Consider the following 27,851-nt stretch of genomic DNA (forward strand, 5'->3'; position numbering starts at 1 on the left):
AATTTAGAAGACAAAAAAAACACAAAACTGGGTGTTGTGGTGTTGTGGCCCATGCCTGTGGTCCCAACTACTTGGGAGGCTGAGGTGGGAGGATCACTGGAGACTGGGAGATGGAGGCTGCAGTGAGCCAGTTATACCACTGCACTCCAGCCTGTGCCACAGAGCAAGACCTGTTTCCAAAAAAAAAAAAAAAAATCTTCTGGAAAGAGAAAGTGAATGAGTTCTTCCTGCCATTATATGCAGTGGGCCTTCACGTTGTACTGGCCATATTTTTACCGATTAGCCCACTGCCACTGCCTATGGAGCTTAGGAGAACCTCATGCAAACAGGACTTCTGATTGCCTGCCCTTATCTCCTCCTTCCTTGGGTGAATGGACATCTCAACAGTACTTTGATTCTCAAGGCTCATGGGACTTCAGTGGCAAAAGGGACTTTGGAAAAAAAGTCCAGTTCCTTCCAGTTTTGGATGAAGTTCAAGGATGTTAAATGATGTGGCCAAGAATACAACCATTGTCTGTAGAAATCTCCACCATTAAGTCTAGGAATAATGAGGATGTCTCCCTTTTTGTAGTTGGCTTTCAATCACTGCTTTACATGCTTTCATCAGGGGAGAAGTGAGGAGATAAAAGGAATCCCCGATTGGTAATTCTTGGTAGTTGTTCACAACTTGGATCTAAGTTTTTGTGGTGAAGGAAGTTGAATTCATGACTAAAATGAATAATCTTTTTAAGACTCTATATCTGCTCCACAGTCTCCCATTCTCATGGATATTTAAGAGTAGACAGGGCCGGGCGCCGTGGCTCACGCCTGTAATCCCAGCACTTTGGGAGGCCGAGGCGGGCAGATCACGAGATCAGGAGATCGAAACCATCCTGGCCGGGGGTGGTGGGGGGCGCCTGTAGTCCCAGCTACTTGGGAGGCTGAGGCGGGAGAATAGCGTGAACTCGGAAGGTGGAGCTTGCAGTGAGACGAGATCGCGCCACTGCACTCCAGTCTGGGGAACTGAGTGAGACTCCGTCTCAAAAAAAAAAAAAAAAAAAAAGAGTAGACAGAATTTAGCATATACTGCAATTGCCTGCAGAGACAGAATCATTACGAACTATAGATAACATAGCAACACAGCTAGTTGAAAGTGAATTTGATTTCTGAAACTTCAGTCACAAAGTTGGGAATGTACCACACAAACACATGCCGAATATTTTCAAGCTCAGCTTTGGAAAACTAGGTTCTACTCGTTTTTGGAAAAGGCTGTATGTTCCATGGCTGGGTCACTCATGGTTAGCTGGAATAGATCGTTCTAGCCATCCTTCATGGCTTGTGCAATGATTAGGAAGCAGGATGCTCTGTTGGTGGCTGCATGGAATTGGTGAGATGGGGATGGCTTAAGAGCTGCCCATCAAGGTTGGACGGTAAGATGGACCTGGCTGCCAAGGACGACTCCAGAAGCCTAAGCAGCTGGGACAGGCAGAGCCACGCTTGAAGTGTCTAAAGGACACACATTTCAATTCCAGAAATGGTAACCACTGGGTTTCCATTAAATTAGGCTGGGCACAGTAGTAGGAAAGTCAGATGGTACTTATCACTCAGGACTCAGGCTAAAGGGTGAAATATGAGGCAAGTGTTGGAGAGATAGGGCCAGGGTTAAGTCTGGGATAAGTTGGGTGTAGAGATCAATACAAAGCCCACTCCATCAGAGGCAGGGAGAGGGAAGAGATGGTAACATATCTATCATCCAGGGCTCTAGGGTTTGTCCCTGCAGACACTCTATCCAGTTAACAATGTGAATACTTGGGGACTAATTAGCCCCAGGGGTTATCATCAGGACACTAATAGTTGGAAGAATTCATGTTTGTTCAGCACTCCTGGGTGCTTTTCGTGTCACACACAGAAACATACATACACACACACACACACACACACACACACACACACACACAGAGAGAGAGAGAGAGAGAGAAAGGAAAGAGCTTTATTGTGAGGAATTGGTTTCTGTGATTATGGGGGCAAGGTAGGCAAGTCTGATATGTGCAGGGCAGGCCATCAGGAACGGCAGGCTAGAAACTCTCAGGCAGAGGCGGACACTTTGGTCCATAGACACAATTTCTTTTTTCCTTAGGGAAACCTGAATTCTACTCTTAAAGACTTTCAACGAACTGGATTTATCCTACCCAGATTATCCAGGATAATCCCCTTTCCTTAAAGTTAGCTGGCTGTAGATATTTATCACATCTGCAAAATACCTTCACAACACCATCTTTGGTTGTGACACAGTGTTTGGTTGAATGGCTAGGTACCATATAGCCTAGACAAGTTGACAAATAGAACTCTCAATCACATTATCATTGAGTATCAGTTAAGTATATGATTTTAGATTTGGAATCCAAGCTTCTGAGAGGTAATGACTCTTGTCCTAGGAAACACACTGTGTTTATTTGCCTTGTACTTCGAAAATTGGAGAAAGACATAGCCAAAAATGTATTGCCTGTCCCAGAGATGTATAAATCTGAGAATAATCTGAAAATAGTGAGACTGAGTCCTATGGTGAAGAACTCAGTGGGGCCAGTTATGGAAACGAGGGAGGGCAGAGGTTAGGGTAGGCAGCATAACCTCATACAAAGAAGACAAGCTTGGGAATCAGACACACCTGAGTTTGAATTATAACTTTGCCACTTTGCAAATGCTGAGACCTTAGACAAATTGCTGAAGTGTTAAAAAAAATCTCAGCCTCAGGTGTTTATTTATAGCAATGGCAAGAATGGCCTAAGACAGCGGGTATTGATTCCTTAGTACGGATGAGGCTGTGTGACTTTCTTCTTGTTTCATTTGTTTGTGTATAGCTCAAATACAGATTCATTCATCACTTAACAAATATTTATGGAGCATGACTATACTAGGTGCTGGAGAATATAAATTGACATAAAATATACGACTGCTGCAAATTCGCAGAAACAGGAAGTAGAATGATGGTTACTAGGGCCTGGAAGGAGGAGGAAAAGGGGATTGTTTGGTCAGTATACAGTTTCAGTTTTGCGAGATGAAAAAGTTCTATAATCTACTGAGTAACTATGTGAATACCCTTAGCACTACTGAACTACATACTAAAAAATGATTAAGATGGTAAATTTTGTTATGAGTTTTTACCACAATTAGAAACTTCTAAAAAGAGGCTGGGTGTAGTGGCTTATGCCTATAATCCCAGCATTTTGGGAGGCCAAGGCAGGAGGATCTTTTAAGCCCAGGAGTTCGAGACCAGCCTGGGCAGGGACTCTCTCTCAATCTCTCTCTCTCCTTTTTTTTTTTTTTTTTTTTTTTTGAGACGAAGTCGCACTCTGTCGCCAGACTGGAGTGCAATGGCATGATCTCGGCTCACTGCAACCACTGCCTCCCAGGTTCAAGGGATTCTCTGGCCTCAGCTCCTGAATAGCTGGGATTCAAGGGGCCTGCCACCACATCTGGCTAATTTTTGTATTTTTTTATTTTTAGTAGAGACAGGGTTTCACCATGTTGGCCAGGCTGGTCTCGAACTCCTGATCTCAGGTGATCTGCCAGCCTCGGCCTCCCAAACTGCTGGGATTACAGGCATGAGCCACCATGCCTGGCCCTTTTTTACTTTTATTTTAGGTTCAAGGGTATATGTGTAGGTTTGTTATATCGGTAAACTGAGTGTCATGGGGTTTGTCATCTGGGTAATATGCATAGTATTGATAGGTATTTTTTCTGATCCTTTCCCTCCTGCCAGCCTCCATCCTCAAGTAGGCCCCAGTGTCTGTTGTTCCCCTCCTAGTATCCATATATTCTCATTGTCTAGCTCCCAGTTGTAAGTGAGAACATGCAGTATTTGGTTTTCTGTTCTTGTGTTGGTTCACTTAGGATAATGTCCTCCAGCTCCATCCATGTTGCTGCAAAGGACATGATTGTGCCCTTTTTTATGGCTGCATAGTATTTCATGGTGTATATGTACCACATTTTCTTTATCCAGTTTACTGTTGATGGGCATTTAGGTTGATTCCATGGGAGAACCTGTCTGTACAAAATAAGAAAAAATTAGCCAGGTATGGTGGTGTATGCATATAATCCCAGCTACTCAGGAGGCTGTGAGGATCACTTGAGCCCAGGAGTTTGAGATTGTAGTGAGCCATGATCACACCATTGCATTTTAGCCTGGGGATGGAGTGAGACCCTGTCTCAAAAAAAAAAAAAAAAATTTTTTTTATAAAAGAAAAAAGGCAGCTGTTAGGGAGAATAATAAATAAACAAGAGAAATTGGGTAGAAGTAAGTAATTATAATGTAAAAAATCATAGCGATGTGTTATGTGACTAAAGGGCTACTTTAAATTTAAAAAAAATTAAGAGCATTTAAAAAGACAGTATGACCTTATTTAAGTAAATATGTATTTAAGTATCTGCTGCCTAACTAGACCCTATCCACTTACAAGCAATATCCCAAACAATATGAAAAATCTGGCTTCTTTTATACCCTAGGATGTGGAATCAACTATAATTTAAAAAATAATGCCAGTTTTTCCTTTTGTCCAACTAAAGATAGACATGTATATAGTACATATGGAAATAACTTATGTATGCATAAGTATGTATATATATACACACACATATACACCATAAGTGCATATATATACTTGTGTGTATATGTGTGTATACATATGTGTACGTGCCTTATTAAACACAAAGGCCTGGTTGCTTATCCAGCCTACAAGTAACAAGATGGAATTTGGGGTGACTTTCATTTCATCTTCATACTTTTCTGTATTTGAATTTTTTAAATAATAAAAATGTGTCTACAGCCATAATACCTTCAGCGCGCCCAATCTTGTCTAAATAATAAAAATGTGACATTTTTCCTTAAGCAATAAAGCTATTTTAAAAATTTAAAAATGCAATAGAACAAGAATACAGTTCTGCAGTACCAGTCGATTAATGTGAAGTTCTTAGAACATCCCTGGAACATAGTGTTAGGTCGAACTGTTATTATTCTGCTGGTAACTATGTTTCAGGTCCTGCTGTGAGTACCTCACATGTACTGTCTCCCTTAATTTTTATGAAAACCCTCCTTACAAATGTAGATACTGACACAGAGGATATGCTAAAGATCAGTTTTTAGGTAAGAAGACCCTATTTTGTGGACATTTTTTAACCCTTTAACATAATGGCTATTCAAAAGGCCTTAGGGCCTTTATATAAAAACTAATTGCTGAAAATATCCTCAACAGATACTATAAATATATAACTGCTTTATATGATGTAAAATGATGATCGGTAAGTGCTCATAAGGTCACCGGAAGTATCAATTTATAATAAATGAGTTAAATACATTCTAAGACATACAATTTATATAGTGAATTAAAATTTGTATCTGGCAGGCACAATGGCTCGTGCCTGTAATCCCAGCACTTTATAAGGCCGAGGCAGGAGGATTGCTTGAACTCAGGAGTTCGAGGCTCCTGAGTAACAGGTCAGCTGTTACTATGTCACTGTACTCCAGCCTGGGCAACAGGCCGGGCGCGGTGGATCACCTGAGGTCCGGAGTTTGAGACCAGCCTGGCCAACATGGTGAAACCCCCGTCTCTACTAAAAACACAAAAATTAGCCGCGCATGGTGGCAGGTGCCTGTAATCCCAGCTACACAGGACGCTGAGGCAGGAGAATTGCTTGAACCCGGGAGGCGGAGGTTGCAGTGAGCTGAGATCGTGCCATCACACTCCAGCATGGGAGACAAGAGCGAGACTTCGTCTCAAAAAAATAAAAATAAAAAAAAACAAAACAGAGCAACATCCTGTCCTAAAAAAATAAAAATGAAAAAGAAAGAAATAAAATTGGTATCTAAGACCTAAGACTTAGTAGCAAAATTATTACTAATAGTAACAACTTGCCCTTGAATAGCAATTTACAGTTTACAAAGCACATTCACATGCACTGAATCATTTTGCTTTCCAAAACCACTGAAGGAACTAGCAAGGCAGAAATTAATATACCTGCTGACAACTGCAGAAGCTGAATCATGTATGTATGTATCAGTTAGAATGTCTTTGGCCACAGCTAACAAAAATCTATCTTAACTGGTTTAAATAATGCAGAAAGATATTGGCTCACTTGTGTGAACCTTCAGAGGTGAGAGGTGGTCTTCAGGGCTGACATACCTAGCTGCGCTGACTCTGTTTCTCTAGTTCTGGGCCTCAAATCTGCACACAATAATGCCAGAGGAAGACATTGTTTCTTTCTGTAGCTTTTTCTTGAAAACTAGGAAACTTTCCTTTAAAGTCCTTAGCAAACTTCTCCTCACCTATCACTGCCCTTGATTAATTCACATACCTATTCCTGAATCAATTATTGGCAAGAGGCATGAAATTATCCTTAGATGACTTGGGATACTTAATGAAAATAAAGGCTCTTGGCCAGGTGTGGTGCCTCACGCCTGTAATACCAGCATTTTGGGAGGCTGAGGTGAGTGGATCACTTGAGGTCAGGAGTTTGAGATCAGCCTGGCCAACATGGTGAAACCCTGTCTCTACCAAAAAATACAAAAATTAGCCAGGCATGGTGGTGCCCACCTGTAGTCCCAGCTGCTCGGGAGGCTGAGGCTTGAACCCGGGAGGCAGAGGTTGTAGTGAGCCGAGATCATGCCACTGCACTCCAGCCTGGGTAACAGAGCGAGATTCTGTCTCAAAAAAAAGAAAAAAAGAGAAAAAAAGAAAATTAAGGCTCTGTTAGGAAGGAGGAAAAAGGGAATGATAATGAATGCTTATTGAGCACTACAACCCCGGGAAGGAGCAGTCAGGAGTCTAACCCAACTCTTGAGGCTAAGCCCAGGTATCTCCCTCTGCTCAAAGCACTAATGCCCAGAGCAAGAAAAGGTGTTTCAGAATAATCAAAATGGCAGGAGGCAGGCCACCTATCTTCTATGCTTCTTGTGTGATGACTTCAATTATTTTAGATTTTCAGTAGATTAGGATGCTCATTTTTGGGTTTTATGGGGGACATCCAAGTGGTAGTCTTTAGAAACAACTGTATGTGGGAATCCCATATGCCTGGGTTTTGCATGATAGAAGTCAGATGGATTTCTGGTTTAAAAAAATGTGCTTTGAAAGACACGTTCTGATAAATCACTCAGAAGCATTTTAAAAAATGATAAAAAGATCAAACAATAAAAAACAAAAGCTTAAAGAAATCTTTAACATACTGACATATTTGGGGTTTTTTGTTTTTTGTTTGGTTTTTTTTTTTTTTGGATGGAGTCTTGCTTTGTTGCCCAGACTGGAATGTGGTGGTGCAATTTAGACTCGCTGCAACCTCCACCTCCTAGGTTCCAGCTATTCTCGTGCTGGAGTAGCTGGGATTACAGGCACCCACTACCACACATGGCTAAGTTTTGGACTTTTAGTAGAGACGGGGTTTCACCATGTTGGCCAGTCTGGTCTAGAACTCCTGACCTCAAGTGATCTGCCTGCCTTGGCCTCCCAAAACTGCTGGGATTACAGGCATGAGCCACCGCACCTGGCCTTGCATTGGGTTTTTAAATAAAAACATTTATTGTAGTTGTAGTTTCAGCTCCTTGTATATCTCTTCTGAATCCTATTCTCCTTTCTCCCTCATCAGAGGAAGCCTTGAATTTATTATCCATTTTCATGTGGATGTTTTTATACTAGTATGTATAGCTCCACCAAAGATACATCATTATTTTGAATATATATATTACATATATATTTTTAACTTAAATAAAGGGCAATCTGAACGAACCCTTCTGCAATGGCATTGTAACACTGCTCTTGAGTTGTATCTACATTGATACATGGAGCTTTGGTTCCCTTATCCTAATTACAATACAGCCCATTGTTCAAATAAACATTATCCACTCTTCTGCTGATAGATGCTTTGGTGGTTTTCAATGCTTTGCCATTGTAAACAAAGCTACTGTGAACATTGTAGTAGATATCTCATGGTGTCCATGTAGAAGTTTGTTTGGCGGTCCATATCTTGGAGTGAAACTACTGGGTGTGCCCATCTTCAGCCTTAGTAGCTAGATTGCTGCCAGTTGCATGAGTGTGAAGCAGAATCACATTGCTGGTTTCAGAAGTATTATAATTTCTTTTATCTCTTTTTATTTCCTTTTCCTATGCATTTGAAACTCTCTAGTCTGTTGAGCTTATCCCATTTTAGTGTATTGAAAAATTTTTTTTCTTTTATCATAGAAAATCATAGTGGCTATAATGAATCTCTTCATCTTGATATGTTAGCCTGTTTTTTAAAGTTTATTATGTATTGGACATAGAGAAACGACAAGATAAAAGGAAATAAATACACATATACAGATACTGGTCATTTTATCTCCAAATTGTTATTTCAGACAAGATAATTTTTTTCTTGGTAATTTCTTGCTGATTTGAGAGTACATAATAGAATTTATGCGTTTTGTATGGGGAATGGAAAGCATCCCCTTTTCTTCTCATTGTAGAAACCCCAGGATCATAACATTTAAGAACAGCATTGATAACCAATTAGTTTAATTAGTATTTGGCAACCCTGTTTGGTAGAATCCTTGGACTTGCACCTGGAGTGCAGAGATGGCACTACTGAATGATGCCACTTTTGCATCTTAAAGTGTTACTCTATTTTTATATAATGTCTACCTGTGAGATTCAGCTGCACTTGGATATGCTTACAGCAAGCTCCCTGAAGAATTTCTCTGTGTTTGGGGAAAGAAGCTACATCAGTAAATCAAAATTTGCACCCTGTTGACCTAGGAAATACAAAGACAACACAATAAACAAACATGAGATCATATTTCCATTTTGGTTGAGGACTAAGGGAACATTTAAACCCAAGCAGAGTGAGAGAGCGGCAGGAGGAAATAAAATGCATACTGACTGAGCTTGTATTGTTTTCTCTTACAGTTTGCTTTGTAAAATCCAGATGGGAAAGGAATAAGCATTTATTTCTTTTGCTTTCCCCACTGTTATTTTTTAAGTGTCTTAGCATCAAAAGAAACACTTAGCTTGAAAATATATTTTCTTTGCTTAAAGAACGTGGTGTGAGAATGTGTATAAGAGGATGGAGGAAGAGGGTGAGATTTGTGGAAACAAATATTCAAGATAAAAATGATAAAAATCATGATAAAAATGATTATTTCCAAGATTTAAGACAGAAACAATTCACTGGGGAGAGTTATTTATATTGTTATGGTTTCTAGAGGGTTGAGCCAAACAATTTGTCCTTCTGTGGTTTTTGTTTTGTTTTGTCTTTTTGTTTTTGAGACAGGGTCTCACTCTCTCGCTAAGCCTGGACAGCAGTGGTGCCATCATTGCTCACTGCAGCCTCTATCTCCCAGGCTCAAGTGGCTGGGACTACAGGCATGCACCACCATGCCCAGCTAATTTTTGTGTATAACGCAGAGACAGGGGTTTCACCATGTTGCTCAGGCTGGTCTCAAACTCCTGAGCTCAAGTGATCAGCCCATCTCAGCCTACAAAAGTGCTGGGATTACAGGCGTGAGTCACCAAGCCCCGCCTGTCCTTTTGATTATTGATTAGACTGTTTAGAAATGTTAGAAACTGTTGTCAAGTCTGCCAAACAGCTCCTATTACTTCTTCCTTTAGGAACTCAAGATAACAGCCAGATTTTTCTGACAGGCACAATAAAGGTCAACTTTGGTAATATTCCATTAAAACATGACTACAAAAGTTTTTATACATAAGAGGTAATAAAGTAGTTTTAAGGAGTTTTCTTTGAACTGATACCTTTTATTTTATTTTATTTTTTTGAGACAGGGTCTTACTGTCATCGCCCAGGCTGGAGTGCAGTGCTACAATCTTGCCTTATTATAGCCTTGACCTCCCAAGCCCAGGTGATCCTCCCACCTCAGCCTCCCAAGTAGCTGGGACTACAGGCACGTGCCACCACACTTGGCTAATTCTCGTATTTTTAGTAGAGCCAAGGTTTCACCATATTGCCTAGGCTGGTCTTGAACTCCTGGGCAGAAGTGATCCACCTGCCTCAGCCTCCCAAAGAGCTAGGATTACAGGTGTGAGCTGCCGCACCTGGCCATGAACTCATACCTTTTATTCATGGTTAACAAGTCCTGAAAATCCTTTGGAGGAGGTTAGACAGTCTCTTACAGTACCTTTGAAAAGTAAAACTTCTAGTCACCTTGAATTACAAAACAATTGTTTGCTAATCAAGGAGAGCCCTGAAACTGGACACCTTCTTCTCTTGAATATTAGCACCCCTCTTAGATTCCAGCAATTGCCCTTGTTCAAGCCAGCACTTGCCAGCAATCAAGTTCTTGGCTGTCTGTCCTAACACTTCCCTCTTGGTGTTCACCTTCTGATAGGCACATCTGTACTTCAGCCACCACACCAATCTGTCATTGCCATTTCAAATATCATAAAACCTCAATGTTCCTTAAGTGGCTCTTCTGTCTCACCCTCTTCTGGCTACCAGAACTGCATCTGCCACCAGATCAGTAACTTTAACCCAGGAAAGAGTCACTGGGTTCAGGGTGAGAGAAGTGTATCCTGGGCACATGATCCACTTTCTAACGTAATGACTTCATTTCTATTATCCCAGAGGAATGCAGCAGGCGTTCTGACATTTTGTCTACTGGCATAAGAGAAAACAGTGTGTTGCTCTACTAGTGCTCCAGCTGAATTCTGATAGGGTATTAAGAAACTTACTAGGTAGACAGATGAATTAATCAGGTTTTTGTATGCCTTAACACAAATACGCACCACCCTTATAAAACAAGTTGACTTTAACTGGCTTTTCCCCCACCTCTCCATTAACTTGAACTTCAGAAGATAAAAGTCAACCAGATAGCAGTTTGGCTTTCCTGGAACAAGTTCATAATTATACTTAAAATTTGGTCAATGAGTTTTCAAAGGTGCCAAATCTTCCATAGAGCTCTTCTGGATTCTGCAGACATTCATTCATTCATTCATTCATTCATTCATTTTTTGAGACAAGACTTCACTCTGTCACCCAGGCTGGAGTGCAGTGGTGCAATCACAGCTCACTGCAGTCTGGACTTCCCAGGCTCAAAGTATCCTCCCACCTTAGCCTCCTGAGTAGCTGGAACCACAGGTGTGTGCCACCACAGCAGGCTAATTTTAAAAAAATTTTTGCAGAGAAGGGGCCTCACTATGTTGCCCAGGCTGTTCTTGAACTCCTGGGCTCAAGCCATCCCCTCACCTCAGCCTCCCAAAGTGCTGGGATTACAGACCTGAGCCACCATGCGTGGCCCCACCTTTTTTTTTTTTTTTTTTTTTTTTTAAGAGACATTGTCTCACTCTGTCACCCAGGCTGGAGTGCAGTGGCACAATCATAGCTCATTACAGCCTCTGATTCCTGGGATCAAGCGATCCCCCTGCCTCAAGCCTTCTGAAGAGCTAGGACTATAGGAATGCACCACCGTGCCTAGCTTGCACAGACATTTAAAAAAGGCATTTACTCTTCCTGCAATATTTATGTTAGAAAAAAATTAAAAGGCATTTACTTGTAGAAGTGGTTGTATATAGTCTACTCTTACCCTAATCCTTCCAAACCTCTCATTTAGCCGGCAGGCACTGGGACACTGACTGTAATTTAAAACTAGGGTGTTTCACAGAAAAGCCTCCAATCCCTCACTCCCAAATTAAAAAGCACCTAGATTTGTTGTCCATGGCCTCACTAACTATGTTTTTTGCCTCAGACTTCTGTTGTGTTCCTGCTGGGATTTGGAGAGATTTGCCCAGAATCTTTCATTTATTTAATTGGACTTTGGGGAGAAAGGAAGGGCGGGCAGGAGAGAAAGAAATGCTTTACATGGCTGGGTAGACCACAGGATGTAGCTTATCTACTGAAAAATTAGTGACATGAAAATAATGAAACAGGAGGATGGAGCTTTGTGAATTTACGGTTTCTTAAGCTATTATTTCCCTGCCCTCACCTAAGGTGGAATTAGGAATGGAAATGCAATGTTAGGACACCTTCCCAAATGACTTCAGAAAAACTTCCCTATCAGGACCCCCCAGTGGAGGAAATATACTGGGGTCTATAACGGCTTGATAGATGAAGTGTGAGAAATTTTTCTCCTGCCACCTGATCTCAGTTGGAAATTCACTGGCTATCTCGCTGACTGAACAAAACAGAGGATAATAGCCTCTGGCTGAAGATTTTATAATTGAAGCTGAGACAGAGTGGGCCATGTGCATGTTTAGAACAGTGATTGCATTGTGAATTACAACAGAAGTCCCACTTGTCAGTCACACAAATGTTGAAGACCATAGAAAGGCATCTGATTTGGAACAGGGAGGACAAAATGGATCTTTTGGTTTTCCCCACTTTGCCCTGAATACAAAGGGACTGATGACTGCTTTGTTCTGGAATAAAGTCTTACATTCCTTTTAAGACCTATCCATCCAATCATTAAAAGAGAAAGAAAATTCCTGTCTGGAATCACTCCTACCACTTTCTCTCATCAAATGTATTATCTCATCAAAAATTTAAATAATTACATGAATAAGTAAAAGACAAGAAAATAAAATATATAGGTCTGATAGACTAAAACAAGGATTTCTGAGAAGCAGATGATTATTTAAAGAAACAGAAGGGAATGGAGTGTAAGTTTAAAGTCCAGCCCCAGTCTTTGTCTGAACCTTGGAGCCCTGAGGCTTCTTTAGTCTTCCATTGATCTGTTTAATCAGTTTCTATCCCTACATAAAGAAGTCACAAATAGGCAGTAAGAGGTTGAAATGCTAGGGTGCTTTTTTTGGCTCTTACTGGTGGTAATGGAAATTATTAACACTGATGGGGCCGCGCACAGTGGCTCACACCAGTAATCCCAGCACTTTGGGAGGCTGAGGCGGGAGAATCTCTTGAGCCCAATAATTCCAGGCCAGCCCGGGCAACATGGGAAGATCTCATCTCAAAAAAAAGTTGCTGGGAACAGGAAGTAAGAAATCTTGACTAATCTGGACCATCTCTATAAACAACTCAGTGATTATTTTAACAACCTGTTTTCTAGACTTATAGGATGTACCCATGCCTCTTGGCTATCTAATACATATCAGCTTAAAAGGGGTCCCACATCATTCTTCTAATGGCTATCAATTTATAACCACTTGCACAAAAGTGGCAAAGTGAACATTTTCATCTCTTTTTTATAAGCCCTTTAACTACCAGATCTAAGAAACTCCTGGATATACCAGATATAGAACACCATTTGGTCCCACTCCTGAAATGCTGAAAAGAGAAAAGCAATCATTTTGTTAAAAATAGAAGCCTGCGGTGGCAGGTGGCGTGGTAACTATGTAAAACTTTGTGGCACCACAGTCAAATTGTATAGTGGAGTCAACCAGGGTTGAGGGGAAAACACAGAAAAGTTTTGGATACATGCCTTTCTATTATAATTTATCCCAATAAATTATGAACTCATTTGCCTTCTCCACTCCACTGTGAGCAGCTCCAGTTCTGGGGTGTCTTTTTGTATCCTCATTGCCAAGCACAGCGCCTGACACATAATGGGCACGTTACAGTCTTTGAAATGAATTCAAAAAACAAATGTTTGAAAGCACATTTTTAAAGATAGTAGTTCTTAATTTCTTCTGATTAAAGCTTAGGACTCTATCCCTAGAAAAATGCATGTATCCATGCACACGAACATATGTAATATAATTTCAGGGCAATCATGGGACATCTGCTTGTTCTGCCCTTTTCATAGACCCCCCAAGAAAACCAGAGATTCTAGATGAACAAATTCCTAGGTTTCAATACCTAATCATAGGGAGAAGCTGAGAAGCTTTAGAAAATTGCCAATTTTTTTTTCTTTTTTTTTTTTTTTTTTTTTTTTACAAAAAACATGTTTCTTTCATCTACCTCATGCAGAAACTCTCAGTACACTAAGAAAGGACTCTCATGTAGAAATCTGCCCCCCGCAGGTGTAGAAATAACTTATCCATATAGTTTTAGGTTTAGTTACAAATTAGGTATTTTGCAGTTACCATAGAAAAAGGCATCTTTATAACAAAAGATAATTTTAAAGAAGGTATATTTAACAAACACGTATGAACTATTCATTAACAATCCAGGACTGTGGAGGACAGGGGACAGAAACAAGCCTCCAACAGATCACAATATGGTGGAGTGCATGCATGGCACACCTGGCTATCTGAATCAGATGTTTGCCTCTGTGTGTGTGATGAAGACAGTAGTGAGTGGAATGGACAGAGAGTAACTGTAAATTCTGTAGGGAGGAAAACGAATGTTTACTCATTCTTTAACAGTCTTTTGCTTTACTATGGTCATATACAACAGTTAATCTCCCATCCTCAGTTCCCAGATACCCACCAGAAAACCGGTAATTAACCTCTGGATAAACTTTCACTGATTACAGATGAGGAGCGAGGCAACCTTAAGCCATAAACAATATTCCTACAGTATGGGGGAGCCGCAATCATCTGAATGCCAGTTTTCAGAGCCAGCCTGTGAACGTTTCATCTGAGGGATGTTTTCCCGATGATCATCTTATCGTTATCGCATCTTAAAAGCTGGAGAAGCCCTCAAAGCCGATTTGGCACAAATGTCAACTCAAGGGAGGAATGCCCTCTGTAACACTCCTGGCAGCTACAGGCTTTTCACAGCAGCAGAATGTATTTTTAACCAACAAAAAGTATTAGAAACAGCTTCCTCGTACTGAACTAAATCCTCCTCATATTTTCCAACCATTTCTCTAATGGAATTTAATTGTTTCCATTTGGTTTCTGAAGCAATACAGAATTAGCCTATTCTCTCTCCCATTTCCTTCAAGAATTTGAAAACAATTATCATCTGTATTTCTGAATTATCTCCAGACTGAACTTCCCTAATTCTTTTTTATTTTTCTTTTGAGAAGTATTTTCAAAGTTATCACCATCTTGTTACTGCTCCTGCAAACACTGTAATACTTGGCCAAAGTCTGCTTAAAATGTGATATCTAGAAAGGAACACAATATTCCAACAGTAATTGATCTTACACTGAAGTCCGGGGGGATTATTCTTTTGATCTAGGCACATACTTCCATCAACACATTCTTAAAAAGCCTTAGTTCTCGCCTCCCGTCCCCCTCCCCCGGTGTGCTGTACCATAAGCTGATATTGGAATTTGGCCAAATAAAACTGCCAACTCTTTTTTCCTGAATACTACTATCAAGTCAGGCTTACCCTTCTTTTACCTGGGTAATGGAATGTGTCTAATTTCATTTTGAGCTTGTCTCCACATTGAAATATTTTTAAACATTATTATTTTTTTACTTTTGAGACAAGAGTTTCACTTTGTTGCCCAGGCTGGAATGAAGCGGCACAATGTCGGCTCACTGCAACCTCCACCTCCGGGGTTCAAACGATTCTTCTGCCTCAGCCTCCTGAGTAGCTGGGAGTACAGGCATGTGCCACAACACCCGGCTAATTTTTGTATTCTTTAGTAGAGACGGGTTTCGCCATGTTGGCCAAGCTGGTTTTGAACTCCTGAACTCAGGTGATCCACCCATCTTGGCATCCCAAAGTGCTGAGATTACAGGCGTGACCCACCTCGCCCGGCCAAAATAATTTTAGATGTTAATAACATCATCATACCTAATAATTCCAGCCCTATTATCTGTACATTTGATACCTTTTAATGGGTTTTTTTTTTCATTTTTAGCCAAATGACTTGAAATTACTCCCAGTTTAACGTTAATCATCATGCAACTATCTCAGACTGTTTCAATAGCTAGTAATCCACCTGGATAACTATTATCCAGTCACATTCTCCATCTTAGCCACAAAGATATCAACAGCAATGCGTGTCTTGCTGGACTCAATGAACAAACTATTTCTAGCCAGTTTCTCTCATGACAAATGCTAGAGACATTTTATCATAGGAGTACAATTGAGGTGAGCCTCTGGGGTCTATGAAATATGCAGCTAGTACAGGTTCCAGCTCATGTGAGCAGAACAAGGGAGTCTATTTCCTGTTCACCCCTTCCCCTTGTACGTACATCGTGGACTAGATGTGTTGAATCTGTATTTTCTCAGGAAAGGGAACTACAAGGTGAATTCAACCAAATCAAAACTCAGGAATCACTCACGGTGTGGTGTGGGGGTGTGTGCATCGCTGTGTACATTACCTCAATTTTTCAAATTTTGTTTTGTTACAGACTTACAGCATTATTGTGTTTGTTAAAAAAGGCTATTTTGGTCTAATATTTACATCTTATAACCTTTACCTTTTGCCTTGATACAGCTGATACTAGATAATCACTTAGGTGGATCTGTTTCCAGTGGGAAATTTCTCTATTAAAGGTGACTCAAAAAATAAACTTTTTGGACGTTGACTGTTTTTCGAAGAACTGAGGGTATGTATGTCTTTCCTTTTCCTTTTTTTTTTTTTATTTTAAGACAGGGTCTCTGTCACCCAGGCTGGAGTGCAGTGGCGTGATTATGGCTCATGGCAGCCTTGACCTTCTTGGGCTCAAGCAATCCTCCCACCTCAGCCTCCCAAGTAGCTGAGACTACAGGCATGTGCCACCATCCCTAGCTAATTTTTTTAGTTTTTGTAGAGTCAGGGTCTCACGATGTTGCTCAGGCTGGTCTCAAACTCTTGAGCACAAAGGATCCTCCTGCCTCAACCTTCCAAAGTGTTAGGATTACAGGTGTGAGCCACCACATTCATTTCTTTGTTGCTTTTATTCTCACCACACATTTGTAAGAGAAGGCATGTTCAATTTCAGTGGGCTATCCAATTTCAGATGGGAGACATCTAACTGTAATGTGTTGATTTGAGGGAAGAAGCTGTGGTCACTGCATCTATTCAAATAAAATGGATTTTCTCTTTTAACATTCTTTGGGGGCTCAGTTAACTATGTTTAAACCCTATTTGAGGAATCAGTACTCGTTATGGACTGAATGTTTGTGCCCCATCCCCTACATTGAAGCCGTAACAGCCAATGTGATGGGGTTAGGGGGTGGGGCCTTTGTTGGGGGTGACTGGGTTTAGATAAAGTCATGAGGAAGGAACTCTCATAATGGGATTCCTGCTCTCATAAAAAGAGACACTCTAGGGCTTGCTCCCTGCCACTGCTGCCTGCAGAAGTTTCTGAACCCTTTATGTTCCACATCTGCCTCCTGTCTCTTCCCATGGCTCTCTACAGAGCTATTTGTAACATGTCTACCTGACACTTTTGGGGATGTGGTCAGTAAAAGAGGAAGAGGGGCCTCACCAGGAACCAAATTTACCAGCATGTGGATTGTGGGACTTCCCAGCTTCCAGAACTGTAAGAAATGTCTGCTTTTGAAGCCACCCAGTCTGATATTTTGTTATAGCAGCCTGAAGTAAGATGGTATTTTAATGTAAATTTTAATGTAAATTTTAATCCACCTGTGTGTGATAGAAAATGAATAAATGGTAAACACACACTGGCCTAGTGGGGAGGCAGAATCTCCACAGACCTATAATTCATACATAAAAGCTAAAGGTAAAATGGTAAAGTAGAAAATTGAGTCACTGCCTGCTACTTAAGGCATTTACAAGGACAATGATCATATCAGTAATTTTTCTTTGAAGAGCTATTTCCTCAATTTTGGTATCTCCCACAATGCAATTTTTCATCCGAAGAGCTACAGATATCCACCTCTCACCTTATTAGCTTTTTCGGCAAGACCTTGGCATAAGTAGCTCAGGTGATAACTCAAGGCAATTTTTAGTTGTTTAGGTAACATGCAACATTTATACTAGAGGGGGACAAAGTCTATATCAGGTGGCAAAACGTCAAGACATTTCTCTTCTCTGCAGCATCGTAAAACTAAACCTTTAGGATCATGCCTACTATCCATTAGCATAAGATGTTGAAGATTTTATCCTTCACAACATAACAATGCCTTAAAAAAAAAAAAAACAAAAAACCCGAAAGAGGCCTAAATCCCCTGGATCAATTACCAGGAGAGACCTTATTATATGTGGCTCAGTCCATAAATCTAAAGTGTACATTTGTCCAATTACAATTTACATAGTTATCCACCATTTCAAGCATGTCAGTGATATTCTCTGCTCTGATCTGGAAAAAAAGAACAACTAGACGGATGACCACACTAAAAAAAAAAGTTAAGTCCTTTCTTTTGAATTATGCTAGAGAATTTTTAAAAAGTCCTTTCTTTTAAATTATGCTAGATAATTCTTTGAGTATTAACTTTTTTTGAGACTGAATCTCACTCTGTCGTCCAGGCTGGAGTGCAATGGCATGATCTCAGCTCACTGCAACCTCCACCTCCCAGGTTCAAGCTATTCTCCTGCCTCAGCCTCCTAAGTAGCTGGGACTACAGGAACCCAAAATCATGCCCAGCTTTTTGTATTTTTGTAGAGACAGGGTTTCACCATGTTGGCCATGCTGGTCTTGAACTCTGACCTCAGGTGATCCTCCTGCCGTGGCCTCCCAAAGTGCTGGGACTACAGGCATGAGCCACTGCGCCCAGGCTGAGTTTTAATTTTGTGACTGCTCTTTGGTAGATTTTAAATATTAGAGGTAGGCCCTAAATAGAAAGAACACCATGGTGCTTTTGCTCTCATGCATTTCGGTTTTAACGTTAAAGTATGAAAGAAATATGAGTTCATTTTCATGGATAATAATATAACTTTATTGTGTGCAGCCTTTCCACACCAATTTAGTTTTTCTATGAAATAAGATTTCAAGTGGTAAAGTTACTGTTAAGGAGACACACTGGAAAAAGCTGAAGAGTTTTTTTGTCTGAAACTGGAAAACAGAAAAGTCTAGGGGGAAAGATGTGAGAAAACTAGTATAGGCTACAAAGACCACAAAAACAGTTTTGGGGATTAGAGGGGGGTGACATTGAGTGAGTGTGGGGAAGAGAAGGGCTGGGCAAATTATCTCAGAAGAGGGGGTAGTAGGATTTCAGGTGGATGTTTAAGGTATTTGCTTGGCAGATATAATCTAGGAATCTCCTAGCTCTTGCATTTCCTGCTGTCTGTAATTTTATTATGTAGTATAATAATTTTTTATTTAGCACAAAGTTCATTTGGACTAGAGAATCGGAAGGTGCTAATTTTGTCCCCGGCTAGCAAAGTCATACCTGAGGTATGCACTGGAAAACAACTGGAAGACCTAGGCAGGGGAATTCAAAGTTTTGTTTTTTGTTTTTTATTTTATTATCCTGTCTTGGTTTCCTTATTGAATAGATTTCCACAGGAAAAATACTGTGAGTTTACTGATCTGCTGCAGAATTGGAATTTAGACTCACAATAAAGAGAGTTAAAGATAGATCCAAAGGTTCACTTAAAATAAAAATCACCAGATAGAACAGGCTACTGAAGAGTCTCTTCCCCGTGGTTAAGTTTCATCATACACATAAGGCTTTGGAGCAGCTGTCCTCAAATGCTTCTGTCCAAAACCCACTCCTCTTCTGGAGTTTCTGAACCCTTTATGTTCCACATCCACCTCCTCTCTCTTCCCATGGCTCTCTACAGAGCCATTTGTGACATGTCTACCTGACACTTTTGGGGACGTGGTAAGTAAAAGAGGCAAAGTCCCTAACACTTATTAGAAACATGAGAAGAGAAAAATGTGCTTGGACTTGCTTTAGTATTCTAATTGGCACACATGCCAAAAGACTAACAATCTTGTATGCTGAGGTGGAAATGAGCCTCTAATACAAGCTACGAAATCCTCTAATACAAGATACAAAAACTTATACATTACACCAGTCTAGCTGAAACATAATTTTTTGATACTCTTTGACTGAACTTTAGACAGAAAAGACAAAACTGAAATGGAGGAACGTAATTTAAGTGTGGCAGAAAGTTGGGAATCATGCGGCCTGATATACAAAGATAAATGCATCACTGAGGCATATTCCCCTGGCCTTGAGGTATGCAGGCAAAGGAGAGGTCACACCTTCCTGGGAGACAAAGGATCAAAGTTGACACAGAGCTCCAAGAAAATATTTACCAGAAGAATGTGATGATTCATTTATCAGTCCAGAAATCCCAAGTACAAAACTTCAAGATACAAGAAGGATCAAATTATATCATGTATATGATTCAATTTAAAAATTCTTAGCCCTCTTATATCATATTATCTAGATTATAATACTAAAAAATCAAGTTACATTCATATGAAACTTTCATAAAAAGAAATCAAATCCAGTTTTATGAAATTTTATAGTACAATTACTTTCTAGTGGGTCTTTTCTTAGGTCACAGTATTTATAATTCCATTTACATCTTTATAATTTTTAAAATTAGAAAACAAAAGGATGTCAATAGAAATCTAAATTTTCACTTGCAAAACTCCCTTCAGTTTCCAGGCCAGTAACACATGGTGATGTCGACTTGTCCTCCAGACATGGACGGCTACCAAAGATCCCCAGTTCACGAAGCATGCAGGCCTCTACTCATTAGGAACGCTTTTTGGTTTGGCTCACGTTTCAAGAAATTGTGGAGCATGTCCATGCCGTCCAGAGATCCCCCAGGTTTCAGGATTAGGTTTCTGTATTTCATTCCAACCTAATAAAATAAAACATCATACCTAATAATTCATGGTTCTAGCAATTTTCCAAATCTCTAGATGCAAAAGAGGAGAGGGTAGGGGTGAAGGAAAAAGGACTTTAGCCTTACTCTGTCTAGATGTTTTCTCTTGCTCACAAACAGCTCTGTAGTATTTATTTATTTTGGTAGCTAAGAGATTTGGAGCTTAAAACTTCAGGTCTTCTACACTGTCCTTTATTATGGTCTTGTCTCCTTAGATTCTAAGCAGTGAGCTGACAACATGAACAAACAAACAAAATATAGCCAAATGGAATATACAACAGGTTCCTATTTGCTATGCTATCTCTCGTGATTTCAAAAGGCTTAGAAAGCAAGTGTTCAAGAAGGCTACAAATAGCCTTCTGGGTACTCAGAAACAGTAGCATGGCTACTGTCAAATGGTTTCTGCTGCTTTTATGATGGGCTCATTCAAAACAACAACAACAGAACCCTCTTCCTTATGGATGAGAGAAGAAGGGCTGCACGTGCCCCGCAGGGGAGGGCAAGACATTTTTGTGGGTCCGATGCTGAGAATGAGGACCTTTGGAAAGTTTTCTTTGGGGATGGAGGTCTGGAATTTTAAAACGTCACAGTTCCTCTACTTTTATTTACACAAACACAGGAGCAGATAGAGTGAAAGAAAATAGTTGTTATTCAGTATCAGCATTGTTCAATATTTTCACTTCCCTTTCACTGTCCTTTTAAGGAAACAAGGCAAGACAATTCAGAAGCATAATTCCAAATATACACATAATAAACAATTCACAGAGTAACACTTAAATTTATATCCATTATATCACTTGATCAGAAGGACTTAGTACAAGAGGAGCTAGAGAATTTCCAGCTGTCGTATAACAAGATTTTGACTGGTACAACCATCAGAGGTAAATTTAGTCAAACTTTTAAGGAAAATAAAACATGGATGAAATCTACCAAGTCAGACACAAAACGATTTATGTCCTAGGACCATAAGAACACAAACTTTTGGGGTTACCTTTTGGCTATAAATAGAAATCATTTGCAGCTTATTAATCATCTATAGGCCAACATGTAACTTCACAGTCTGGACTCTAATCAGGAGTAAATAACTAGGCAAAGTTACCTTCTCAGAAACTGTAGGGCTGCACTGTCCAGCAGAAACATAATATGAAGCACATATGTAACTTTAAACTTTCTACTAACCACATTTTTTTAAAGTTAAAGAAACAAATAGGTAAAATTAATTTTACTATTTTAAACCACTATATCCACAATAGTATCATTTCAACACGTGTCAATATACACATTATGGAGACTTTTGTTGCTGTTGTTCTAAGTGCTCAAAATCCAACGTGTTTTTTATACTTATGGTACATCTCAATTCAGTTCTTCAGTTGTACTTAGCCTCATTTCAAGCGCTCAACAGCCACACGTGGCTACCATACTGGACAGGTCTAGGGCCCAGAGCATAAAATAGTCCTTAGGAAGGTTTGTTACACAGTGTTCTAGTATGATATTAAAAAGGTACACAGCAGTCTTGTTGCCTTATTTACAAGTTTTAAATCAATTTTCTTAAGAGAAGGCACTCGGTCACTGATACCGAACTTCCCAAAACTGATGACAAGGGCTTGAAGCTAGATTCAATTAGCTCCCTTCCCTTTCCGCCCCCCATTCCTGCCTCTGCCGCTGCCTCTGCCTTTCCTTTTCTTTCTTTCTTTTTTTTTTTTTGAGACAGAGTCTCATTCTGTCGCCCAGGGTGGAGTGCAGTGGCACAGTTTAGGCTTACTGCAACCTCTGCCTCCCAGGGTCAAGTAATTCTTATGCCTCAGCCTCCGAGTAAGTGAGATTACAGGAGCACACCACCACACCTGGCTAATTTTTTGTGTTTTTAGTAAAGATGGGGTTTTGCGATGTTGGCCAGGCTGGTCTCTAACTCTTGGCCTCAAGTGATCTGCCTGCCTCGGCCTCCCAAAGTGCTGGGATTACAGGTGTGAGCTACTGTGCCCAGCCTTCAATTAGCTTTCGGGAAAACAAACAAACAAACAAAAAACATGTCATTTCTTGCCTGTTCTGCAGCAATTCATGACTACTACAGCAGCAATCTAGAATCTAAAATGTGAGTGATGGCTGTGCTTGTCATGGATTTTAATTAAGCTAAGAAGGAGCATATCATGGCTCTTGAGCCCAACCACAGTTTACCTCCCTTCCCTTCCTTTCTTTGCTCAAAATGCCAAAATTTGACTAGTGTTAAATTAGTGGGAGGAGCATGGAAAGACTGTGCTCTCTGGGTAGAGCAGTACAGGAAGAACGCAGACAATGTGAGTTAAATTTTTCTGCAGAATTACAAAAATATTTTAAACATTTTATTATGAAAAACTTAAAATACACACTAATAGTAGAGACAATAGTATAATGAGCTCTCACAAACCTATCATCCAGTCTCAATCATCAATATTTCGTCTGCAGAAATTCTTCAAGCTCAAGATGTATGTATCATGTATCTTTCATTTATTAAAAAGACATACGCATTTGACAAGTATAGAAACATTAAGGAAAATTGAAATGAAAGTTTTAAAAAATCACTCCAAATGTGAACATCTGATAAAAGTATTTTCATTTTGTGCAGAGAACTGTAATTTTAGGTAGTAAAGAAAAGGAAGCATTTGAGGAGCTCCATGGTGTTATAAAGAGACAGCTCATGAATGGTAAAATCATTTCAGAGCAGGGCACTGTTTAGTCTCACAATATGTGGCTCAGTACAGCTCAAATCTTCCTCTGCCTATGGCTCCAAACAAGTTGATTCAATTTCCTGAATTACAGAGCAATGGTCTTTTAATAGTTTCATTTCCTTTGCAATGAAGTTTTGAGAAGAGTTTAAGAGTCATTTTGGTAACAGGATCTTGCTTTTCTTAGGAAAAAAAATAGTTAAGTGAATTTTTGTGTTTCGGGGGGTACCAGGCTCTTTCGTGTGAGAGAACGTGGTCTGGGAGACATATGCCACAGGTGGAGGGAGTCTTTGCCCTAAGTTGTTCTATTAATACTTTGTTTATAAAGAAACTGTAACTGTGAGGAAATCAAGAAAAGAAGCTCTAAGACAACTGCTAAAATTTTTCATATTAGAAACATCCTTCAGGAAGATTTGCATACAGTAAAAACTAGAGCTTTCCTATGGAGGAAAACCAGTGTCATCCACCTCTGTGGCTTTTTTAATCCCAGAAGATTAGCATGTATCTTTTGGCAGCTATGCAAGTCTTCTCTAACAGTGACAATTTCTGAAGCAAGATCAGGAACTCTAGACTCAGGCCCAGGTTTGAATCTTGGCTCAATCCTTAGCTATGTGACCTGGGGCCTTGATTTCCTCATCTGTCAAATGGGAATATGCCTACCTCACTCAGTTTCTGGGCAGTTGGAGGAGGTGATTTCAGTATTCTGTTCGCTCTCTAGCATAATATCTGGCATAGAGTGGTAATCAACAAACCTCTCCTCCTCCCATCTCCTTTCCTCCTCCCCTCTCCTCTCTTTCCTTTCACACTGCCCCAGCTCAGTTACTTATATACAGTTCAGGGAAACAAATGCATTCCTGGTGTAGCATTTCCTCAAAATTAGTTCTATCTCCTAATAAAGCTAAAGAAAGGCATAAGGAACTTCATTTTCTCTATTAGTAAGAAATAGAATACATAATTCAGTGAAATATTAAGTGGGAGAGATAAGGCACTTAGGCACTCATTTTACTCAATAATATGCACCCTTTCAGGTAATATTTTAATAGCAATAATAATTACCTAAATGAAGCATGTCCATCATCTATCAGCAATGAGAATATATAAATGGGAAACAGATTGGGTCTCCTGCTATCTTGGGCATCTCTGCAGCAGCACATGCAGGCTGTCACTAACTTTCCACCCCTCCTCCATCCTTCCCAGCATGGATGACTCTGGGGAGTGCAGCCAGAGCTGTCTCCTTCTTACACTGAGCGGCAGTCATCAGGGCAGAGAGCGACCAGCCAAGGACGGGGGATGACGATCAGGCACCTGACAAGCTCACCAGCCTGCTCTAAAGCTGGACTTTGAAACCTCTCCTTCCATAGTCCATAACTCCCTCCCAAGAGCACACCTTTTGTTTTCTGTGAGGGTGGGGAGATCTTGAATGGACAAAAATTAAAAATAGAATTGCTTTGACAACAACAAAGGAGGGAGAGAAAAAAACTGGTGCTGACTGAGAGATGGAGACAAGAACAGTAGTAGGAATTGTTGCCTGATTAGAAGAGGCCTTCTGGAAACCTTACTGATTTGTGAGGATAGAAGGGTAAACCTTTATTTATGGGGAGGGAGGAGATCCAAAGGAAAAAACACACTGGGTAGGAGTATGTATGGGGGGGTAGAGAAGTGGAAGCGGATGGAGAAAACCGTCAGGTCCAAAGAGGCACAAATATGTAAAACATTAATTAAATTAAATAGTTGTGAAGCAGAGAAGGGAACCCAACGCTGAATAAAATAGTTCCTTTTACACGAGTCTTATGATCTATCAGGGAAGATAAAGAAATAGACAACTAACCAGGCAGATTATTGGGGTACTAAGAGCAAACAAAGAAGGGCTGTTAAGAGCACAAAGGAAGATGAACTGCTTCCAGCTGGTTGGGATTCAAGATTTAGAAGGCCTGGCCTTGTAAATATTCAAGAAGTAGGTTGGAAATCAATTCGAATTCCTTCCTTTGTCCCTCAAGTCAGGCGAAACCTGAGGCTACTAGAAAAGGTTCAGTTATAAGAAAAATCAGCTGTTGGGTGGTACATCAGGAGAGCTGAGACAGAGAAGAGAATTAAAGCCATTTGTAAAAACCTTCTGGAGAGGAAATTTCATATTCTCTTTTAGCAACACATTACAGGAAGAATTGGGCCTAAGATTCTGTTTCAAGCACTGGGATCCTTAGCTTTATATTATAGATTATCTATCAAGTGATTCTTTGTCATGTTTAACCAAGACTCTTCATGTTTTTGTGGCTATTATTTTATGTAAGATGTAGCTCCTTCCTTATGGCATTACAGACTGAAATATAGTTACACTTAACTCTCTTGACTTTCTCAGTATTTCTTTCAGAAGTGATACTTGTTCATATTTCTTCTCCTCTGATGGAAGAAACAAAGCTTAGCAATTTCTTCAAATGCAAAAGAGGAGGAAGATAATAGTAGCTTAACAATATAATTGCCTTTGAATTCACAATGTCTATTACCTCTTAGAAAATTTTCCCACAATGAAGTTGCCTTATAAAAAGAAATGGCCTTGGTTAAAATGCCCCCATTATTTCAACCTATGATTAGCTGCTGGATTCTGAATTCACATTTGGTGACCTTAAAGACCTTTGAGAGCTTCCTGGAAAAGCATTAATCCCAAGCAGTTCCATTCCATAATTATTTAGCAGAACAGTTAGAAAAGTGAAAAGTATGTCTGACAATGAGACAACTTCATGTTCACTGAGAAAAAAGTACTTTAGGTAATATATAACAAAGTAATTAAACAGTTAAGATGTGATGTCTATTTACTATGAAGAACAATATTTAAAAAACTACAGATAAAACCAGAGGTAGCAAAGTTTTAGGCTATTATAGGTAAGTAGCCAGTTATTATACTTTGATAGAGGCCCTCAAAACAGAATGAAAACTATACCCTAAAATATTCTACTGCTACTTTCTATAGTTCTGCTTGCCAAGATCTGAAATGGTCCCCAGAGCAGACCCTGGGGTTTGTAGGATGGCAGGAGGTTACAGAGAGAAGGAAGGCCTGGACACAGTCTTCTCTATTGCATAACCAATAATATCAACAACATGTGGTTTCTCAGCTCCCAGCCTCTCTAGTGCCTGGGGACTAACAATAGAAGGCACTGACGCTTTGAAGGGCCATCCCGCTATCTTCTCAGAATGACCCACACACACATTAGGGAGGGTGAGACAACAAAGTCTGCAGGATATATTTTGATTGCTCTGATTCCCATGACTTCAGATCAAATAAAGTATTCCTTTATACCATAAAAATTCATATTTTTATCCTGTCTATGTATCTGAAGCCACCACTCACTGACATGTGAAACTAAAGCAAATGCACTGAGTTTGGAACAACTCAAGATAATGCCATCTTTCTCAGTGTTGGCTAATAACACTCTGTGGTTGTGGCACAAAATAAGTAATGTATGGTGTACTGGTCTGAAGAAGTATTTTTCTGTTTCTTTTTTTTTTTTTAACTTTTACGTTCGGGGTACGAGTACAGGTTTGTTACATAGGTAAACTTGTGTCACACGGGTTTGCCATACAGATTATTTCATTATCCAGGTATGAAAGCTAGTACCAAACTATTTTTCCTGATCCTCTCCTTCCTCCCATCTTTCACCTTCTCCAAAAGGCCCCAGTGTGTGCTGTTCTCCTCTACGTGTCCATGTGTTCGCATCATTTAGCTCCCACTTGTAAGTGAGAACATGCGGTATTTGGTTTTTGATTCCTGTGTTAGTTTGCTAAGGGTAATGGCCTCCAGCTCCATCCATGTCCCTACAAAGGACATGATCTTGTTCTTTTTATTTTTTTTTTTTGAGATGAGTTTCACTCTTGTTGCCCAGGCTGGAGTGCAATGGTGCAATCTCGGCTCACTGCAACCTCTGCCTTCTGGGTTCAGATCTTGTTCTTTTTCTTGGCTGCACTGTATTCCGTGGTATACATTGTTTTTGTGGGGGGAGTTCTTCTTCCTCTTTTCTTTTTAAAATAAATGTTCGCTCTAAAGTAACACTCACATTACAAAATACAAGTACCCAGTTACCAAAAATTAATGCTTTGGGACAACAAAAGAACTTCTTTTTCTCTTCATCACACATAGCTATAATAATGATCTAATAAGTTTTTTGGAGACTAGGATTGTTGTCCCAAAGCATTAATTTTTAATAACTGGGTACCTGTATTTTGTAAGGCAAGTGTTATTTTAGAGCAAATATTTGTGGGTTTTTTTTTAAAGAACACCTCCCCCCCCGCCACCAACAAAAAACCCCAAATAGTATATTGTAGGAGGGAACAAAATGTTTGTTTAAAAATCATCTTTTAGTATCTGCAAAGGGTGTGACGGTGAGGGGCCAAGGGATTCTTCTTGGCTTTTGGAGCCAGGTCCATTATTGCTGTGACAGCAGAGGATCAGGAAGTGCCATGATACTCAGAGCATTTGAAAGGAAAGGAAAAAGTGTAAAGGAAGGAATTAACACCAGCCTTATGGCATAAGACATCTAATAATAACAGCACTGCTGAATCCAGAATTTTAGTAACACTGAAAATTGTTTTCAACATCACAAGTTTTAACTCCAAGT

The 27,851-nt window shown here is 39.9% G+C and overlaps 1 protein-coding gene across 1 annotated transcript in view; it reads right to left on the reverse strand.

Moving 5' to 3' along the window:
- Positions 1–18,609: 18,609 nt before the first annotated feature.
- NLN (neurolysin) overlaps positions 18,610–27,851 on the reverse strand; it is a 99,554-nt gene continuing 90,312 nt past the window's right edge. Inside the window, exon 13 of the mRNA XM_003827430.5 lies at positions 18,610–20,518. Coding sequence (XP_003827478.1) covers positions 20,384–20,518 — 135 coding nt within the window. The 3' untranslated portion in view covers positions 18,610–20,383. The remainder of the gene's footprint in view (positions 20,519–27,851) is intronic.

This window comes from Pan paniscus, chromosome 4 (genome assembly GCF_029289425.2).
Source record: "Pan paniscus chromosome 4, NHGRI_mPanPan1-v2.0_pri, whole genome shotgun sequence".
In the NCBI taxonomy this organism is placed as follows: Eukaryota; Metazoa; Chordata; class Mammalia; order Primates; family Hominidae; genus Pan; species Pan paniscus.